Source organism: Musa acuminata, chromosome BXJ2-10 (genome assembly GCF_036884655.1).
Source record: "Musa acuminata AAA Group cultivar baxijiao chromosome BXJ2-10, Cavendish_Baxijiao_AAA, whole genome shotgun sequence".
Classification (NCBI taxonomy): Eukaryota; Viridiplantae; Streptophyta; class Magnoliopsida; order Zingiberales; family Musaceae; genus Musa; species Musa acuminata.
The window spans coordinates 32,410,713-32,425,706 of NC_088347.1; the positions used below are offsets into that span (position 1 = coordinate 32,410,713).

The 14,994-nt window shown below is 42.4% G+C and overlaps 3 protein-coding genes across 5 annotated transcripts; 2 read left to right on the forward strand and 1 right to left on the reverse strand.

Moving 5' to 3' along the window:
* Positions 1–226: 226 nt before the first annotated feature.
* On the reverse strand, positions 227–4,045 carry LOC103968989 (E3 ubiquitin-protein ligase XB3). 2 transcript variants are annotated; one of them, XM_009382380.3, is made up of 8 exons: positions 3,700–4,044; positions 3,553–3,612; positions 3,385–3,456; positions 3,155–3,276; positions 2,928–3,068; positions 2,709–2,816; positions 1,967–2,225; positions 227–1,244 (listed from the first exon to the last, which is right to left on the reverse strand). In XM_009382380.3, exons 1-8 carry the CDS (start codon positions 3,880–3,882, stop codon positions 873–875), a joined length of 1,317 nt encoding a protein of 438 aa, XP_009380655.2. In that variant the 5' UTR covers positions 3,883–4,044; the 3' UTR covers positions 227–872. The 2 variants fall into 2 exon arrangements, with proteins under 2 accessions (XP_009380655.2, XP_064985761.1); XM_065129689.1 differs by lacking the exon at positions 2,709–2,816 and having other exon boundaries at positions 3,700–4,045.
* A 1,142-nt stretch (positions 4,046–5,187) lies between these two features.
* On the forward strand, positions 5,188–7,547 carry LOC103968990 (large ribosomal subunit protein eL36y). Of its 2 annotated transcripts, none has more exons than XM_009382381.3 (4): positions 5,188–5,322; positions 5,630–5,740; positions 6,613–6,812; positions 7,321–7,547. In XM_009382381.3, exons 2-4 carry the CDS (start codon positions 5,639–5,641, stop codon positions 7,349–7,351), a joined length of 333 nt encoding a protein of 110 aa, XP_009380656.1. In that variant the 5' UTR covers positions 5,188–5,322; positions 5,630–5,638; the 3' UTR covers positions 7,352–7,547. The 2 variants fall into 2 exon arrangements, with proteins under 2 accessions (XP_009380656.1, XP_009380657.1); XM_009382382.3 differs by having other exon boundaries at positions 5,277–5,322; positions 5,633–5,740.
* A 2,020-nt stretch (positions 7,548–9,567) lies between these two features.
* On the forward strand, positions 9,568–14,947 carry LOC103968991 (protein spotted leaf 11). Its single transcript, XM_009382383.3, has 4 exons — positions 9,568–10,132; positions 12,661–12,777; positions 12,949–13,380; positions 13,469–14,947. The coding sequence occupies exons 1-4, from the start codon at positions 9,827–9,829 to the stop codon at positions 14,633–14,635; spliced, it is 2,022 nt and encodes a 673-aa protein (XP_009380658.2). The 5' UTR covers positions 9,568–9,826; the 3' UTR covers positions 14,636–14,947.
* The last annotated feature ends 47 nt before the right edge of the window (positions 14,948–14,994 follow it).

Sequence of the window (14,994 nt, forward strand, 5' to 3'; positions counted from 1 at the left end):
GACAATTCCCAATCTGAACCTGCCAAACTCATCCCTACCTGTTGGATATTATGTGCAGCTCTCAGGCAGCAACAAAATTGAGAAGAGAGATAAATGCTAGTAATCTAAATAAAAAACAAAAGCTTCCAGTGGGTGAAATGATGGAGAGTGCACACTGCCAAAGAAGAGAGAGGACCCCCCAAGCTCACATTGATGGGAGACATGCTCTCCAAACAAGAGATGCATCTTTAGCTTTTCCACAGCAGTTTGTCCCCATACAGAATCCATGTACTCACAACAAAGGAATCCACAGTACAATCTCACCTCAGCAGCTGGTAACACTATAATTAAAAGGATGTGACCACTGACAAGAAGCTTGCATAATTAAAAGGAGAGTACTGACCAAATGGAGCCCAACCCCATAATCAATCACATGGCAGGTAGTCACATGATGGCTAATACCCAAAAACACTCTCTTCTGAATCACTGTGCCCATGCACATTGATACCCAAAACCCAAAAGTCTCCCTTGTCAATCAGTGTGCCCATGTACATTGCATCACGATGATTCAAATCAGACATTCAGGCTGCAGCTTCTATCAGCTTGTCTTGAAGGACATTGATGAGTTGTAGGATAAGAAAATTCACCTCCACTGTCCTTCAGAAGAGATGACATCATCCTTATATATATATATATATATATATATATATATATATATATATATATATATATATATATATAATGTCAAAGGACTGTTTAACTATGTTCTCCTTTGATGTCAGAGCACAAGAATCTGCACCTGCATCAAGATCATGTAGTTTGATACCCAAAACCTTATTTTTGTTTAGCATTCCTGGTTGTGGCCAGTAGCCATATGAACTGCACTGTATGTTCTACAGCTTGTCTACCATGTCACTGCTATCAGTTATTCTACCTGAGCCACAGCTGATCATTCCAAATGATCCCACAGCTGAAGACAGACCTTTGAAGCTACTACTGCCCTCGCTGCTGCAATGCCGGAACCTCCTTGGCTTCGAGGTGGTGTTCTGGTCTTCGGTGTCTCTGGCCTTGGTGGTTACCAGCCGAGATATGCTGCTGCGGCAGAAGGGGCAGGCCGGTGAAGGCAAGAACAAGGTTGTGGGGTTTGGCTTGCTGTGGCAGCACACGGCCAGTGTGCATTGGGCACACATCTGATGCCGGCAGTCTTGGACCTCGATGGTGCAAACCCGATCGAAGCAGATGGAACAGAAGTCTGTATCACTCCCCTGCAATAACAACTATTTTTCATGAGATGGAAGTAAAAAAGGCTTTGCATTTGATGTATTATAGTTTCTCAGAGGCAGAATATCATCAAACAACTCCTTGTGCTATTGCTGTTATCCTTCTATCATCTTTACATTGTTTAATCATTAGCGATAAGAAGCTAAATGCTCTTTCGTTGGGGGACAAAAGCAGCTGTGAGTTCAGTAGGTCATATGAGTGTCAGTTTGTAAGCATTGTGGGATGTACCCATCTCATGACTCAGAGTGAAATTGCTCATATTCAAGGGTTAAAACTGGAGAGAAGAATCATTGCAGGTTGTGGCCCAGACCTGAACAACTAAATGAAGGGTGAAATCATGGTGTCTTAATCTACTAGTTAGGTTTATGGAAATAATTTGCAGATTCAGTAAGTAAGCGCAGCATAATTCTTCCACCAGATTCAATAACATGATCATACTGCTGCTTCACATGCAGTTTTAGCAATATATAGATAACAATGCTAAAAGATGCTGCTCTTTCTTTCTTTCTTTCTTTCGATCGAAGACTGAGTTTACTCCATGCAAACAAAATGCCATTGGCTTAAATCTCACAATTAACAAGAGGAAAATGACATTGATATAATTATGGATCCCAAAAAAGGGTTATATCATAAACAGAAGAAAAAAAGAAAGGAAAACAATTAAGATATCTTCCTTGAATAAATGGGGGAAAAAAGGATGCAGTACCTCAGAAACATCATCATCAAATGCTTTATCTGAATGTGCAGGAGATGTCAACGAATCTGTAGTTCCTTTCAAGATCTTCATTTCCCTTTCCCTGTTACCCTCCATCAGAGCTGCCTCCAGCAGAGCCTTCGTCTCTGAATCAAGTTCACTGATGAACTTCAGTGCAGAAGGCCAAACCAGAGGATCTGCTGCAGATGGGTTCAATAGAGCTGCACATTCTCCATGATTCTGCTTCAGTGCAACCTCATACGGCATTCTCCTGTAAATCCAGGTGCCAACAAAGAAAAAGGACATTATGCAGCCGCATTGAGATGATAAATCACAAACAAATTAATGAACAAGTCGGTATATCCAATCGCCCTACCAATCTTTAGTCCCAGTACAAGAATTTTTTCCGACAAAGATGGCGACTAGAACGCACATTAGAGAAGCTAAAAGGATGCTGGATTGAAAAATGACATTTTCGTAATGCATGAGCCAACAAAAGATTTCCTAATAGCTTATCCAAAGTATTTGATAGCATAGGAGTAGAAAATTGCCGAGCAATATCAAAAGCTGCACCTAGATCTGTGAATTGCAACAAATAAAAACCAGTTGATCGAAGCTCCTGGACACTAACGAGCTTGGATGGAATCATCTACACTAATTTCATCCTCCCAGCAACTTGCACAAACCCTAAGTTATGATCAAGCAACTCCAAGCTTGGAGCAGAAACAATGTGCAAGCCGAGACACATCCTTACCCAGATGAATCCCGTTGAAGCCGATCAGCACCGCGTGCAAGCAACTCCCTGATGCAATCCAAGCTTCCCCCCCGAGCTGCCAAGTGCAGAGGGGTGCTCCCAGGAAAGCTGCAATTTGGGATCTCTTAAGCTCACAGCTAAGTCACAATCTCCAGACTTGGAACTAACACCAAAGGCATGTGTGTGATGGAGAAAGAGTCAGTCACAGCATAAACTTACCCATATCGGCCAGTCGAAGCACAGACGAGAGCGCCATTGTCTACCAGAATATGGACGCAGCTGGGCCTTTTTTGCCTCGCCGCGAGGTGCAACGGCGTCGCTCCGGTGCCATCACTCACGTTTACAAACCGGGCAAATCCCCTGTCAGTCCACAAAAAGAAGAAGCTAAACCTTGACTCATTCAACCACAGTCACGCCATGAATCGGTGGATCTTTTAGAGCCCTACCAAGAACTTGCAACATGTGTGGATTTGGCAGCCGACAGAATTGCTCGCAGACAATCGGAATGACCATAATAAGCAGCATGATGGAGGCAAGTTCTTCCATTTACCGAATCGAACATCAAGATCTATCCACACAGATAACGAGAGATCAATCCCAGCACAAAATCCAAGATTTCGGAGAAGAGAGTAACAGAAAAAGGGAATCTTGAGAAGAAGACAGTAGCTCGGCTCACATTTGCTCCGGAATCGAGTAGCTTCTGCACGCACTCGATCTTTCCATGCATCGCGGCCAGCATCAATGGGGTCTGATTACGGAAACCAAATTCCATGAAAATGAAAAGATTTTTGAGTAGGAAGGTAGTAATTCATGACAAAACAATGTCTTTTTCTGGCCTCTTCACCTGTTTATCTCGATTCAAGACATCGGGGCTAACAGATCGATCCAAGATCATAGACAAAACCTGCAAACATATCGCACATCAGACCAAAAACTCAAGCATCGACCGATCCTCGCCAGAAGAAGCTCGGGCGGAGGGAAATGGGCTCACCTCAACGCGGCCATTGGCGGCGGCGATGTGGAGGGCGGAGAGGCGGTCGTAGATGGTGGTCCGGAGAAGCAGTGACGGGTCGTCCTTCAGGTAGGAGTCCACCGCCTGCAAGTCGCCGGCTTGGACTGCGGTGAAGAAGTCATGGTCGTAGCTCGAGCTGGCGCAGCTCAGTCCCTGGCCCATCCCCGCCCTGCCTCTCCGAGCTCCACCGGTGGTCGATACGTGAGCTCTGGAGGTCTTCGGACTCCCACGGGAGCGCCGCGGCGCCGCCGGGGAAAGGGAGGCGAGCGTTGGTAGGGACGGAGGGAAGCGGCTGAAGCGTCACGGCAGCGGTCTTCGCGTCTTTAAAATAATACTAAGTCTTTAGGCTGCTTTTATTATTTTACGGACCACAAAATGACGCAAACGCGGTCAATATTACAATAATTAAGTTCTATATAAATACATTAAAAATAATAAATATTTTCGAACTCGTAAAAAATCATTTTATCCTTTTAACTTTCAAAAATCTTCTTAATAGCACTATCCTAATTGCACCTTCACTTATTCTTGATCACTCGACTCGTAAAACCTCATCATGGTTAGTCATATCATTGTTATTGCTAACTCGCTCATAGAAGTTAAATTAGACGAGGAAAAAATGGAGACTAATGTTATCTATCGACTCACACACAAAAGCACAAACGATTAAGGGAGGGGGTCGACGTTCGAGGGGATGGTGGTGATAGATACGAGTAAAATATTTTTTTTCAAATTTATGATACTTTTTCAAGAATTCATAACTTTGGACTTTTCATAACTTCTCCTTCGATAAATCTCGATATTATTGATTTTTTATCTAATTGATGATTATAAATAAAATAAATAAAAGGAAAGACTAGACATGATGGTTATGACAATAAAACGAAGATAATCGGTGAGACGAAGACATTTTTTTTTAAGAAATACTATACAGATTATACAAAATTTAATTTTTAAGAAATAAGAGAGGTTCTATCGATACAAATAAAAAAAAATACGTTATTAGAAAAAAAAAAGTGAAAATAGGGTTTTTTTTTATAAAGAATTTGCCGAATTAAAAATAAGTCAGGCAAATCATCGAGCAGTTCACGTGCAAGAGGAGTGAATCCCCCCGATCGAGTCACGCACATTGAATGCTCTAACCACTCCGACTCTGACATGTAGGTCACCAATCACCGTCGTGGCAACCATTTATTGGAGATGGGCCTCACGAGGCTACGCCCAATCAATTTTTGACTCGGGTCGGTCTTCACCTCCCATAAATAATTGACCGCGACGTCGGGCACAATGGGAAGACCTCATCGGGAATCGAGTCCCTTTGCTTCACGGTTTAACCCGACCATGAAAAGTCGACTCGATCGGTTCGAGTTTGACCAATTTTGACCGCGGAACGACGTGGAATCAAGTAATGGAACCCAACGTGCGATGGCTTCACCAACACGTACTCGGACCAAATCTAATTAGGGTCGCAGTCCGAGGGAAAGGGCATTTCCGCAAATAAATTGGTCTCCGGCACTGTTTAGCTCTCGCATAGCGCCTTCATTAGGCATCATCCTACGCCATTAGGGTTCTTCGGCGGCCGGTAGTGTGTTCGGTTCGGTGGTACGCAGCAATTCTTTCTTCTTCTTTTGTGTTTTTGGGGAAAAGATTCTTTTGTTTGTGCAGTTAATGCAGCATTTGCTTCTTTGTCGACTGGAGCTTTTTAATGTGATGGTTAAAATCCTAACGCAAGGACCAAAAAGTGGGATCATTCTCTCCAATTTTATTATTGAGAAAGAGATGTGGTTGGATCTGCCTTAATCTGCGATTTAGATCGTTTATATCTCGACTTTTGATACTTATCCTTCTTGTTGTGTGATCGAAACAATGAAAGATCTTTGCTTAGTAACCCTGATGATCTTCTGAACAGTAGGAAGCAATGGCTCCTCCGCAGCCGAACAGCGGTCTCTTTGTCGGGCTGAACAAAGGCCATATCGTCACCAAGCGGGAGCTGCTCCCTCGCCCTTCCAGCAGAAAAGGAGTATGAATCTTTTGTATTCTTTTTTTTTTTTTTCCATTTGCATACAGTCTGACTGATCTCTGCAAACTCGTGCAATGAAATGTGGAATTTGTGACTATCAGCTTTTGATGCATGAAACAACATTCTTAATGCATGAAACTACGCATTCTTTGTTTCATTTCAGTTTTGTTGTATGTTAATTTGGTACTTGATGGCTGAACAACATTTTTGATCCATGGGACTGTGCATTCTTTGTGCTATCCTATTTTTTATGTATGTTTAGATGATCTGAGTGAATCCTAAATTTGATCATGTGATAGTGTCAAGAAATCTATCTATTTCTTCTCCCCACCATGGGTCTGGTGCATGCTAATTGTTGTAGTTAAAAAACTTCATGTGGCTCTTATGAATCGATTTGGGTATAGTTATGATTTGTTTATTTAAGGGCTTTTGCATCCTGTACCATTCTCCGGTATTATATGATGAGGCTACATCGATAAAGAAAAGACATCTTTCTGAGTCTTTTACACCTTGATTTGTTGTGGCTCTTGTGAATTTTCGTGGATATATACGAAGAATCTGGGAAATTGTTCCTTGGAATTTCTTCTGAAACATTTCCCTTGTGAGGTTGACTAGATATAATTCAGCTTCCATGCAGCAAGAATATGCGTTCAAAGATTATCACAGTGAATCCTATTATATTGGATTGATTCGAGCGTGTTAGAGCAAAGTCTACTGATTTGAAAATTATTGTTAGTCATTCATTTTGGTTTTGAAAATTATTGAACCTTGGAAGTTTTGATTGTTAGCAAGTCCCATTGCCATTATAAGTTCCAAACTTGATGTTGTGCTTGGATGTTTTTATTTATCATATGATTTTTGATTTTTTTCAGAAGACGAGCAAAAGAGTGCATTTCGTGAGGAATATAATCAGGGAGGTTGCAGGATTTGCTCCTTATGAGAAGAGGATCACTGAGCTTCTTAAAGTTGGGAAGGACAAGCGTGCATTGAAAGTGGCAAAGCGAAAGTTGGGCACGCACAAGCGAGCCAAGAAGAAGCGTGAGGAGATGGCCAATGTTCTCAGGAAAATGAGGTCAGTGTTCAAATTTTCCATTTTTATTATCGTTTTCTTTACTAATTGTAAGATAACAGTTGTCTTAGCATTGGGGTTGGAGGCATACTTCATAATTTATATTATGAATTCATCATGGAAATATCTGATAGGTACCTTTGTGGCTAGAAATTGAAGCATTGTGGACTTAGCAATAAGAAGTACAATTAGCGATAAGGACTTGTGTAGGAATGGGTCTCTGATGATAGTTCAAAACTTCAAATACAGGCGGCTGGTCCGCATAATACCGAATGACAAAGATGCAATGTCGGACATACGTAAATAGACACGATTTGGTATTTATACAATGAAAAATTAAAATATCAGTTTTCTGTGTTGGGTTAATCGCTTGCTATCATGATATACAAACGAGAAAAATTGTCTACCGTGCCGTTTAAGTGCATAAATTTCTATAAATTCTATACAATTCTGTGGTTTATGGTGATTCTAATTACCCATCTGTTGTTCCATGTGGTCATCTAACTTGCAGGTCTGCTGGAGTTAGCGATAAGAAGAAGTAAACGGGGGTTTATGATCTCATGTCATTGGCAGGATCAGATGCACTAAAAATCCAAACTTTTTAGGATGTGTTACTTCTGAAATATTTTGTATTCCCTGTGCCTTTAACGCCTGGATGTGTTATTTCTGAAGAAGAATATTGAGGCTATGGATTCATGGTTTAACTAACGTAGCAACTTTAGTTTTGATATTGATTTAGATGCATCCGTTTTATTATTATCATCAACATATCGCTGCTTGTTCTGTGATTGTTAATGCACAAATGTTCTGTCAACAGTGTGATTGATTGTGCAATTGATTAGATCTGTCGGTGTGTATTTTAGCGACACTTAAAAGCATCTTTATGCATCGGCCAAAATGAAACGTCACAATCGGAAATATGAGGCTTTTCTATCCATCTACACAAATATGCTCAAATTAATATCAGTATGATCTCTTCGACAATTGTCACTTTGATGTTATTTACATCCCATCTGCATCTGTTCATGAAGGTCAACCGGTCAACGATGCTATTTCTTCTACGTATTCATGAAGGTCAATGGGTCAACGCTGCTGTTTCTTCTACCCATGCAGGCCACGTTATTTATTAGCGTGCAGGTAAAAAGGACACCAGATAGGGGGTGAACAAGATATTTCAAAAATCACATTTTTTGATTGATGGGATCGACGGTCAGGATGATCCGTGGGTGCACTAAACGTGCGCGGCTTGTTAGCGTGCAGGTAAAAAGGACGCCAGAGAGGGGTGAACAAGATATTTCAAATTTCACATTTTTTGATTGATGGTATCGACGGTCAGGATGATCCGTGAGTGCACTAAACGTGCGCGGCTTGTTAGCGTGGGACCGACCTCGTGCGCTCACCGAACCCGACAGTCCTCGAGTCGACAAGAGGGCACGTGGCGAGCGACAGCGACCGCCGCGACCGGGTGCGTGAACCGGCGGTCCTCGCAGCCCATCCTATCACCGCCGCCCGCCCGCCCAGATCGGACGGTCGGGAGGGTCCGCTTGTCGGTGGGCGTGGCCGGTGGGGACGGCCGCCGCTCCCCGGCCACGTCAACCCATGTGGCGGCAAACAGCCTCCCACGGCGGCTCGACCTCGGCTCCAAGCCGAGCCCCATATTATCCACTTATTACCATATTATCACAACATAACTAACGTCATTAACATTAAGCCGCGCCCGCGCCCATTAGTGTGACAGTCTGGGCTTCGACTCTTTTGCACCGTGCATGCATCATACACCTCGTCCATGTGCATTCACTACTGTTCCTTCCTCGTCTTCCTTTTAATACCCCTCATAAATAGGAGACAACCACAAGTGTTTTCCTTAAGTTGCTTCATTGTCAATTTGATCTTCTTGTACATGCTGCTACTCTGTCTTTTGCCTTTTGGTCCTTTTGTTTTGTTTATATCCACAAGAACCAGGACATGGTAGGTTGACCTGAGGTCAATCATGTAAAGGGAAGATCTCTTGCTGCTGCTAGTTGCAGTGTGGCAATCTGCCAAGTGCAGCAGCAGTTTGATGCTTTTTACCTAAGGAGCAAAATTCTCTCTCCTATATTAAATGTGGATGTTGGCTGAATAGCAGGCCAGCAAAAGAGCTAATAATAATCTTCTGCAATTTTCATTGAAGATTAAATTTTGATTATAAACATGCAGATGTAGTCGACTATGTGCATATTTATGATCGAAAACATGCTCATCGGAATCATTCAATCCCCATATCTCCCTCCATTCAACACAAGGTTTCAGCAATAAAGAAGAAAGGCATCTTATCTGTATACATATCTCCTTCACATCTGTCAACTTTGCCATCCCATTCATTAACCAAGACGACGACGAGATTGAGACAGTGGGAATAGCAATTGGAACCAATGGAAGCTTTTAGTGCCTTGTAATCTCCGATTTATATTATTTATGAGCTTCCAGCTTGAGTCTTCTCAGGTCCACACTGCAGCAACACCGACTGGACCATTTAAATCATTGCAACTTTCATCCCTCTCTGAGCCGCGGCTCCAAGCCGCGCCGATTTAAGGAAAAGGGCATATAAAATAAAGAAAGAACGACGGGAGGTGGGATCGCCTCCAACGAATGTAGCTTTCCAATTTGATTGCTGTAAAGTGACGGAGGACAAGTTTAAGTTTGCGAAGATGGACGGTTAGTGTAGGAATTTTATGGTTTTGTTAACAATGTGTGCTTGGGAAGGATCCTCACCCCGAGACCAACTATAGGGGCACCTCCTGCTGCGGCTACGCTCTTCATCCCCTACCCTGCGACGCTCCCCCTCTACTCGCCTCGAATGGGAAAAAGGCAGCTCCTTTTCCAGTCTCTTTCTGTGATTTCCTCGAAGCAATCTTAGACGCGGAGCAGGTCCGTCAATCTTTCGTGGAATTGATCGCGGCGTTGAGATCCCCGCAAATCAGTTGCTGGAGTAGAGGTCGATTCGTCGACCAGTTGGTGGAGATATAGATAGAAGAGCGATGGACGAAGGAGCCAACGAAGCGGCAGCTCCGGAAGTGCCAACGGCGGCGGGGAGGGTGGTGGATAGGCTGGCGGAGGCGGTGGAGGAGATCGCCGGCATCTCCGACTACCGGAACGCTTACAAGAAGCAATTTTGCAACCTCTCGCGGCGGATCAAGCTGCTCGCGCCTATGTTCGAGGAGCTCAAGGAGAGCAACGATCCGATTTCGAAGCCGGCGGTCGGCGCCCTGGAGAAGCTCAATCGGGCCCTCGATTCGGCCAAGGACCTCCTCCGGCTGGGGAGAGAAGGGAGCAAGATTTTCCTGGTATGTCGAAGCGGCGTCGCCGAAGCTTTTCCGTTTCGTTTTCTCTCATTTCTATCCTCTTTGTGTGAAATGCGGCACCTTTTTCTTTCTGGTATCCCGTGAGCTCAATTTTAAGTCTTTCCTGGAAATCAAGACCATTTTTTTCTCTTTTATTTCTTGTTCTAACCTTTCTATTAGATCCTGCATACTTACTGCCGTTGTTAGGAAAATCGGCCGCATCCTCGAAATTGAAAATTGTTTTCTTAATCTTTTTGAATAATGCTATGATTTAGGAGCTGTGTGGTTTTCCTCGGCAGAATAACTTTGTTCTGAAAGTAATATATAAGCATTTAGATTTATGTGGTTTCATGAATGGCTATAAGAAACTAGGATTAGAATGAAACCTATCAGCTGTTAAGTTTGAAGCAATTGTTTGTCTGGGAATTTTCTGTTCTTTGTTATCAAAATTGTGGAGCAAGATTCAGTTTGTCAAAAAGATTTATTTCTTTTATATATGCACAATATTTGCAATATCTTTTCCCTTCACTTAAGGCAAATCTTTGATAGGTATACCAAATTGTTTCTAGCTTTGGAAGATAAAATTTTGTTCCTCTGATGTGATCAAGGGATTATGATTTGATTTCTTGGGAACTTGTTATGAGTCCAAACTCTTGAAGTACATTTCAGTGACATACATTGTCCACAGTTCACTTGGAGTGCAATAGGTGAATAAGAAAATTCAATGATTGCTTTGCTGTATATGTGCTTTTTATGGGTATGTACAAGAATACAATGTCACTCGGAACCTTTCTGTTAAGACCTTGGTCGATAAGGAAAAGAATCGTGTTAGGTGAATTAACACGATTCTTGTTCTACACAAGCCGGGCCATATTCACAAGCATTCTAGAAGATCGGCCACCATGCTTAGTAAATGCAGGTGTACATTCAATGGACCAATTGATTCTATTATATGTTAGCACACTATCAGTAGCTTTAAGTGGCTCTAAGTAAAAGATGACTTAATCTTGAATAATCATAGAAGTGCAGCCTAGTGGATGAGGCACTTTCTGCCATTGCTGTCAGATGGTCAGAAGGATAAGAACCAACCTACCTATATAGGGTCACTTACCCACCAAAAAGAAAGAAGAAAAGCAGCACTGTCCAAGTTGATTTCAACAATAGCAAGGTTGTCCATATCTGATGCTTTGAGATTCCCCTATCAGATTTTGAACAAGCCAGACATTTCAAAGGTTCAGTTTTTATGATCACAGTTCTCAGGATGATCCTTCTTGGGTGGCTTTGCTAGCAGATTCTTATTGTCCATAGGCCTAAACTGCTCCCACATGTAACAAAGCGATTGTCAATCCCTGCACTTACTGCTTAAATTCTTTAGTTTTGCTTATTAGCTTTGGCATGACAAATCTGATCTTGACACTTCCTTTGCAATTGTTGGGTTTCTTTTTCCAGATCTTCCTTGTTATTGCTTTCAAGAACAGATGTGTACAATTCGAGTAAGTTTGTGGTGTCTAATCCATATATGCTTTGGCACTGGTAATTCAGCATACACTGGAAAAGAATTTCCAGTATGTTCGGTGTTTTATGTCCAACCTCTCATACATGCCATTGCTACCAAGAGGTTCACCAGACTATCATCTTTTAGCTGTTGGAAAATTTAATAAGCAAAGGCAACATATAATAAGTAAAGAAGACATCTAATCTGAACAAGTGTTTGATGATAAAAATGTTCTATCCTTGAAATTGGCCAAACATAGGTGAATGTAACTAAAAGTGGTACTTAATATGTAAAAAAAAAAAAAAAAGGAAATGAGAAAGGAAGGCACCGCATAGGGAACTGAATAGGGAAACTCATGAGGAAAAGAGCAAATGGATCTCCCTCGTATCATCCTAAGAACTGGTGAATATAATGTTGAGGAGGATCTCTTTCAGGGCATCAAAAGAGCTGGTGAATATAATGTTGAAGAGGCTAACAGAGTCCAACCTTAGACGATGTGAAGGGAGTAATGGACAAAGAGGGGTTGTCATGATGCAATTGACAGGGTTAACATACTAACCCTGTTATGAGGTTCTTGGAGAATCACAATCTTCCTCACTCGAGATGTGAGATTTATGGCACCAAAATGCTGACTTGTGTGCGCATTAAGGTTCTACGTGTAATCCAAAATCATGCATTTGTTGGTGGCATAGATTTATGCTATGATGTGCCTTTTGATCTCTGTGAATAGAGGTTTGTTTCTTGAAGGAAAAAACGATCTTCACGACCAACAGTTTGTCATGAAAAGATTGAATGGTCCTTTCTCTGTCTTACATAGTATAATTCATGTTTCCTAAACCTTATGTAAATATGGCAATTTTGGTGTATACAATTGATTTTCTGAACTATGCATCAATTATATTGGAAGCATGAACTGGAGAAACCTATCTGGTATCTGATTTCTTCCTGCTGCTTAGCATGGATTTGTACTTGTGCGAAATTCTTAGTGGTGTCTTCTTCTGTCTGCAGTCACCAATTTCTGCACTTCTGTTTCCAGGTCTTGGAACGAGACAGAATAATGGAAATGTTCCAAGTTGTTACATTTCAACTGGAACAAGCTTTGGATAAAATTCCCTTTGATGAGATTGACATATCAGATGAAGTAAAAGAACAGGTAAACTATCAATAATGATATTCTCTCCCTTCAACTTAATTATTAGTGTCATTTAAGAAACTATATGTGGGGTTAACAATTTTATTGTCCTTATTCCTCCATCATATCCAAACAGCATTTATATATTAACTTTCTAGTTCAAATGCCTACAAAGTTCAGCATTTTGTACAGGTTGAACTTGTGCATTCTCAGTTCAAAAGAGCCAAAGAACGGATTGATGCTACTGATACTGAGCTGCACACTGATCTATTGTCCGTCTACAGTATGAGTGCTGATGCCAAAGTAGACTCTACAATCCTACAGAGTTTGGCAGAAAAATTACAGTTGATGACCATATCAGATCTCAAACAAGAATCAATTGCATTGCATGAGATGGTGGTCTCCAGTGGCGGAGATCCTGGAAAAATTATTGAAAAGATGGTAATGCTGCTAAAGAAGGTAAAGGATTTTGTGCAGACACAGCAATCAGAAATGGGCACTCCAACAAATCCTAGGGTTCTTCCATCTCATGGAACAACTAAAACACCTATTATTCCTGATGACTTTCGCTGCCCTATATCCCTGGAGCTGATGGGAGATCCAGTTATTGTGTCCACTGGACAGGTATAAATATCCTAGATTTTGACTCTACTAGGTTGTATCTCTCATGGGCCTTGAAGATAACTGTAACTATTTATATCCTCTTCTACAGACTTATGAACGGGGATACATCAAGAAATGGCTGGAAGCAGGGCACAACACATGCCCCAAGACACAACAGAAACTATCCAGCACATCATTAACACCAAATTACGTCCTTCGCAGCCTCATAATGCGGTGGTGTGAGGAAAATGGGATGGAACCACCCAAGCGCCCAGCTCAAACTGGCAAGCCTCCATCAGATTGCTCTGCAAGTGAACATGCCAAAGTTGTTGATCTTCTCCACAAGCTATCATCACAGAACCTTGAAGACCAACGATCAGCTGCTGGTGAGCTTCGCCTTCTTGCCAAGAGAAATGCTGACAATAGGGTGTGCATAGCTGAGGCTGGTGCTATACCTGTTCTGGTGAGTTTGCTCGTTACCCATGATATGCGCACACAGGAGCACGCCGTTACTGCACTTTTGAACCTCTCTATCTTTGAGGAGAACAAGGGGAAGATAATCGTCTCTGGTGCTGTGCCCGGGATAGTGCATGTTCTTAAGAGGGGCAGTATGGAAGCAAGGGAGAATGCGGCAGCGACACTCTTCAGCCTCTCTGTGGTGGACAGGAATAAAGTCATAATTGGCGAGTCGGGGGCAATCCCCCCTCTTGTTTTGCTGCTAAGTGAAGGTAGTCAAAGAGGCAAAAAGGATGCAGCAACTGCTCTCTTCAACCTGTGCATTTACCAGGGGAACAAGGGAAAGGCTGTAAGGGCTGGGGTGATTCAGACGCTGATGGGGCTCTTGACAGATCCAGAAGCTTCTATGATGGATGAAGCGCTTGCTATCATGGCAATACTCTCAAGTCATCCCGAGGGAAAGGCAGCAATCACGGCCGCAGAGGCACTGCCAGTGCTGATAAAGGTGATAAGAAGTGGATCACCGAGAAACAAGGAAAACGCAGCAGCTGTTTTGGTGCATCTCTGTAATGGGGAGCAGCAGCAGCAACATCTGGCTGAGTTGCAGGAACAGGGGATGATGGAACCATTGTTTGCAATGGTAGAGAGTGGCACTGACAGAGGCAAGAGGAAGGCTGCGCAGTTGCTCGAACGAATGAACAGGTTTCTGGATCAGCAGAAGGAAGCTCATGTTCAAGCTAAGGCTCAGACTCGAGCTTGGATACAGGGTCTGGTGGACAGGTCAAGAGATACAACTGCGTCAGCTTCGACCGATACATAGCTGGTTTTTTAACAAAGGTGAAGTAACTTGCTGTTATCTAATTATAAGACCGGAGGGGTGGAAGATCACCTGCCTTGAAAAGTTAATTGGCTTGTTATTATGTTTGAGTTGGGGAGATAGGCTGGATGCGTATAATCGCGACCGCCGTAAGCAGGAAAATAGGTCAGAAAGTCCCGAAAGAGTTGTTTGTAACGTGTGCCATGGTGATAATTTAAGGTATCTCATCCTCAAATTTTACGGAGGAGCGGCATCTGTTGGACGAGACACTAAGCTTTGAAAATTTTCAGGCATCATGATTCATTATTTATTCTACCTCTGTGGCTGCATTAGGCTGATTAATTGGTCATTTGTCTCTGTTT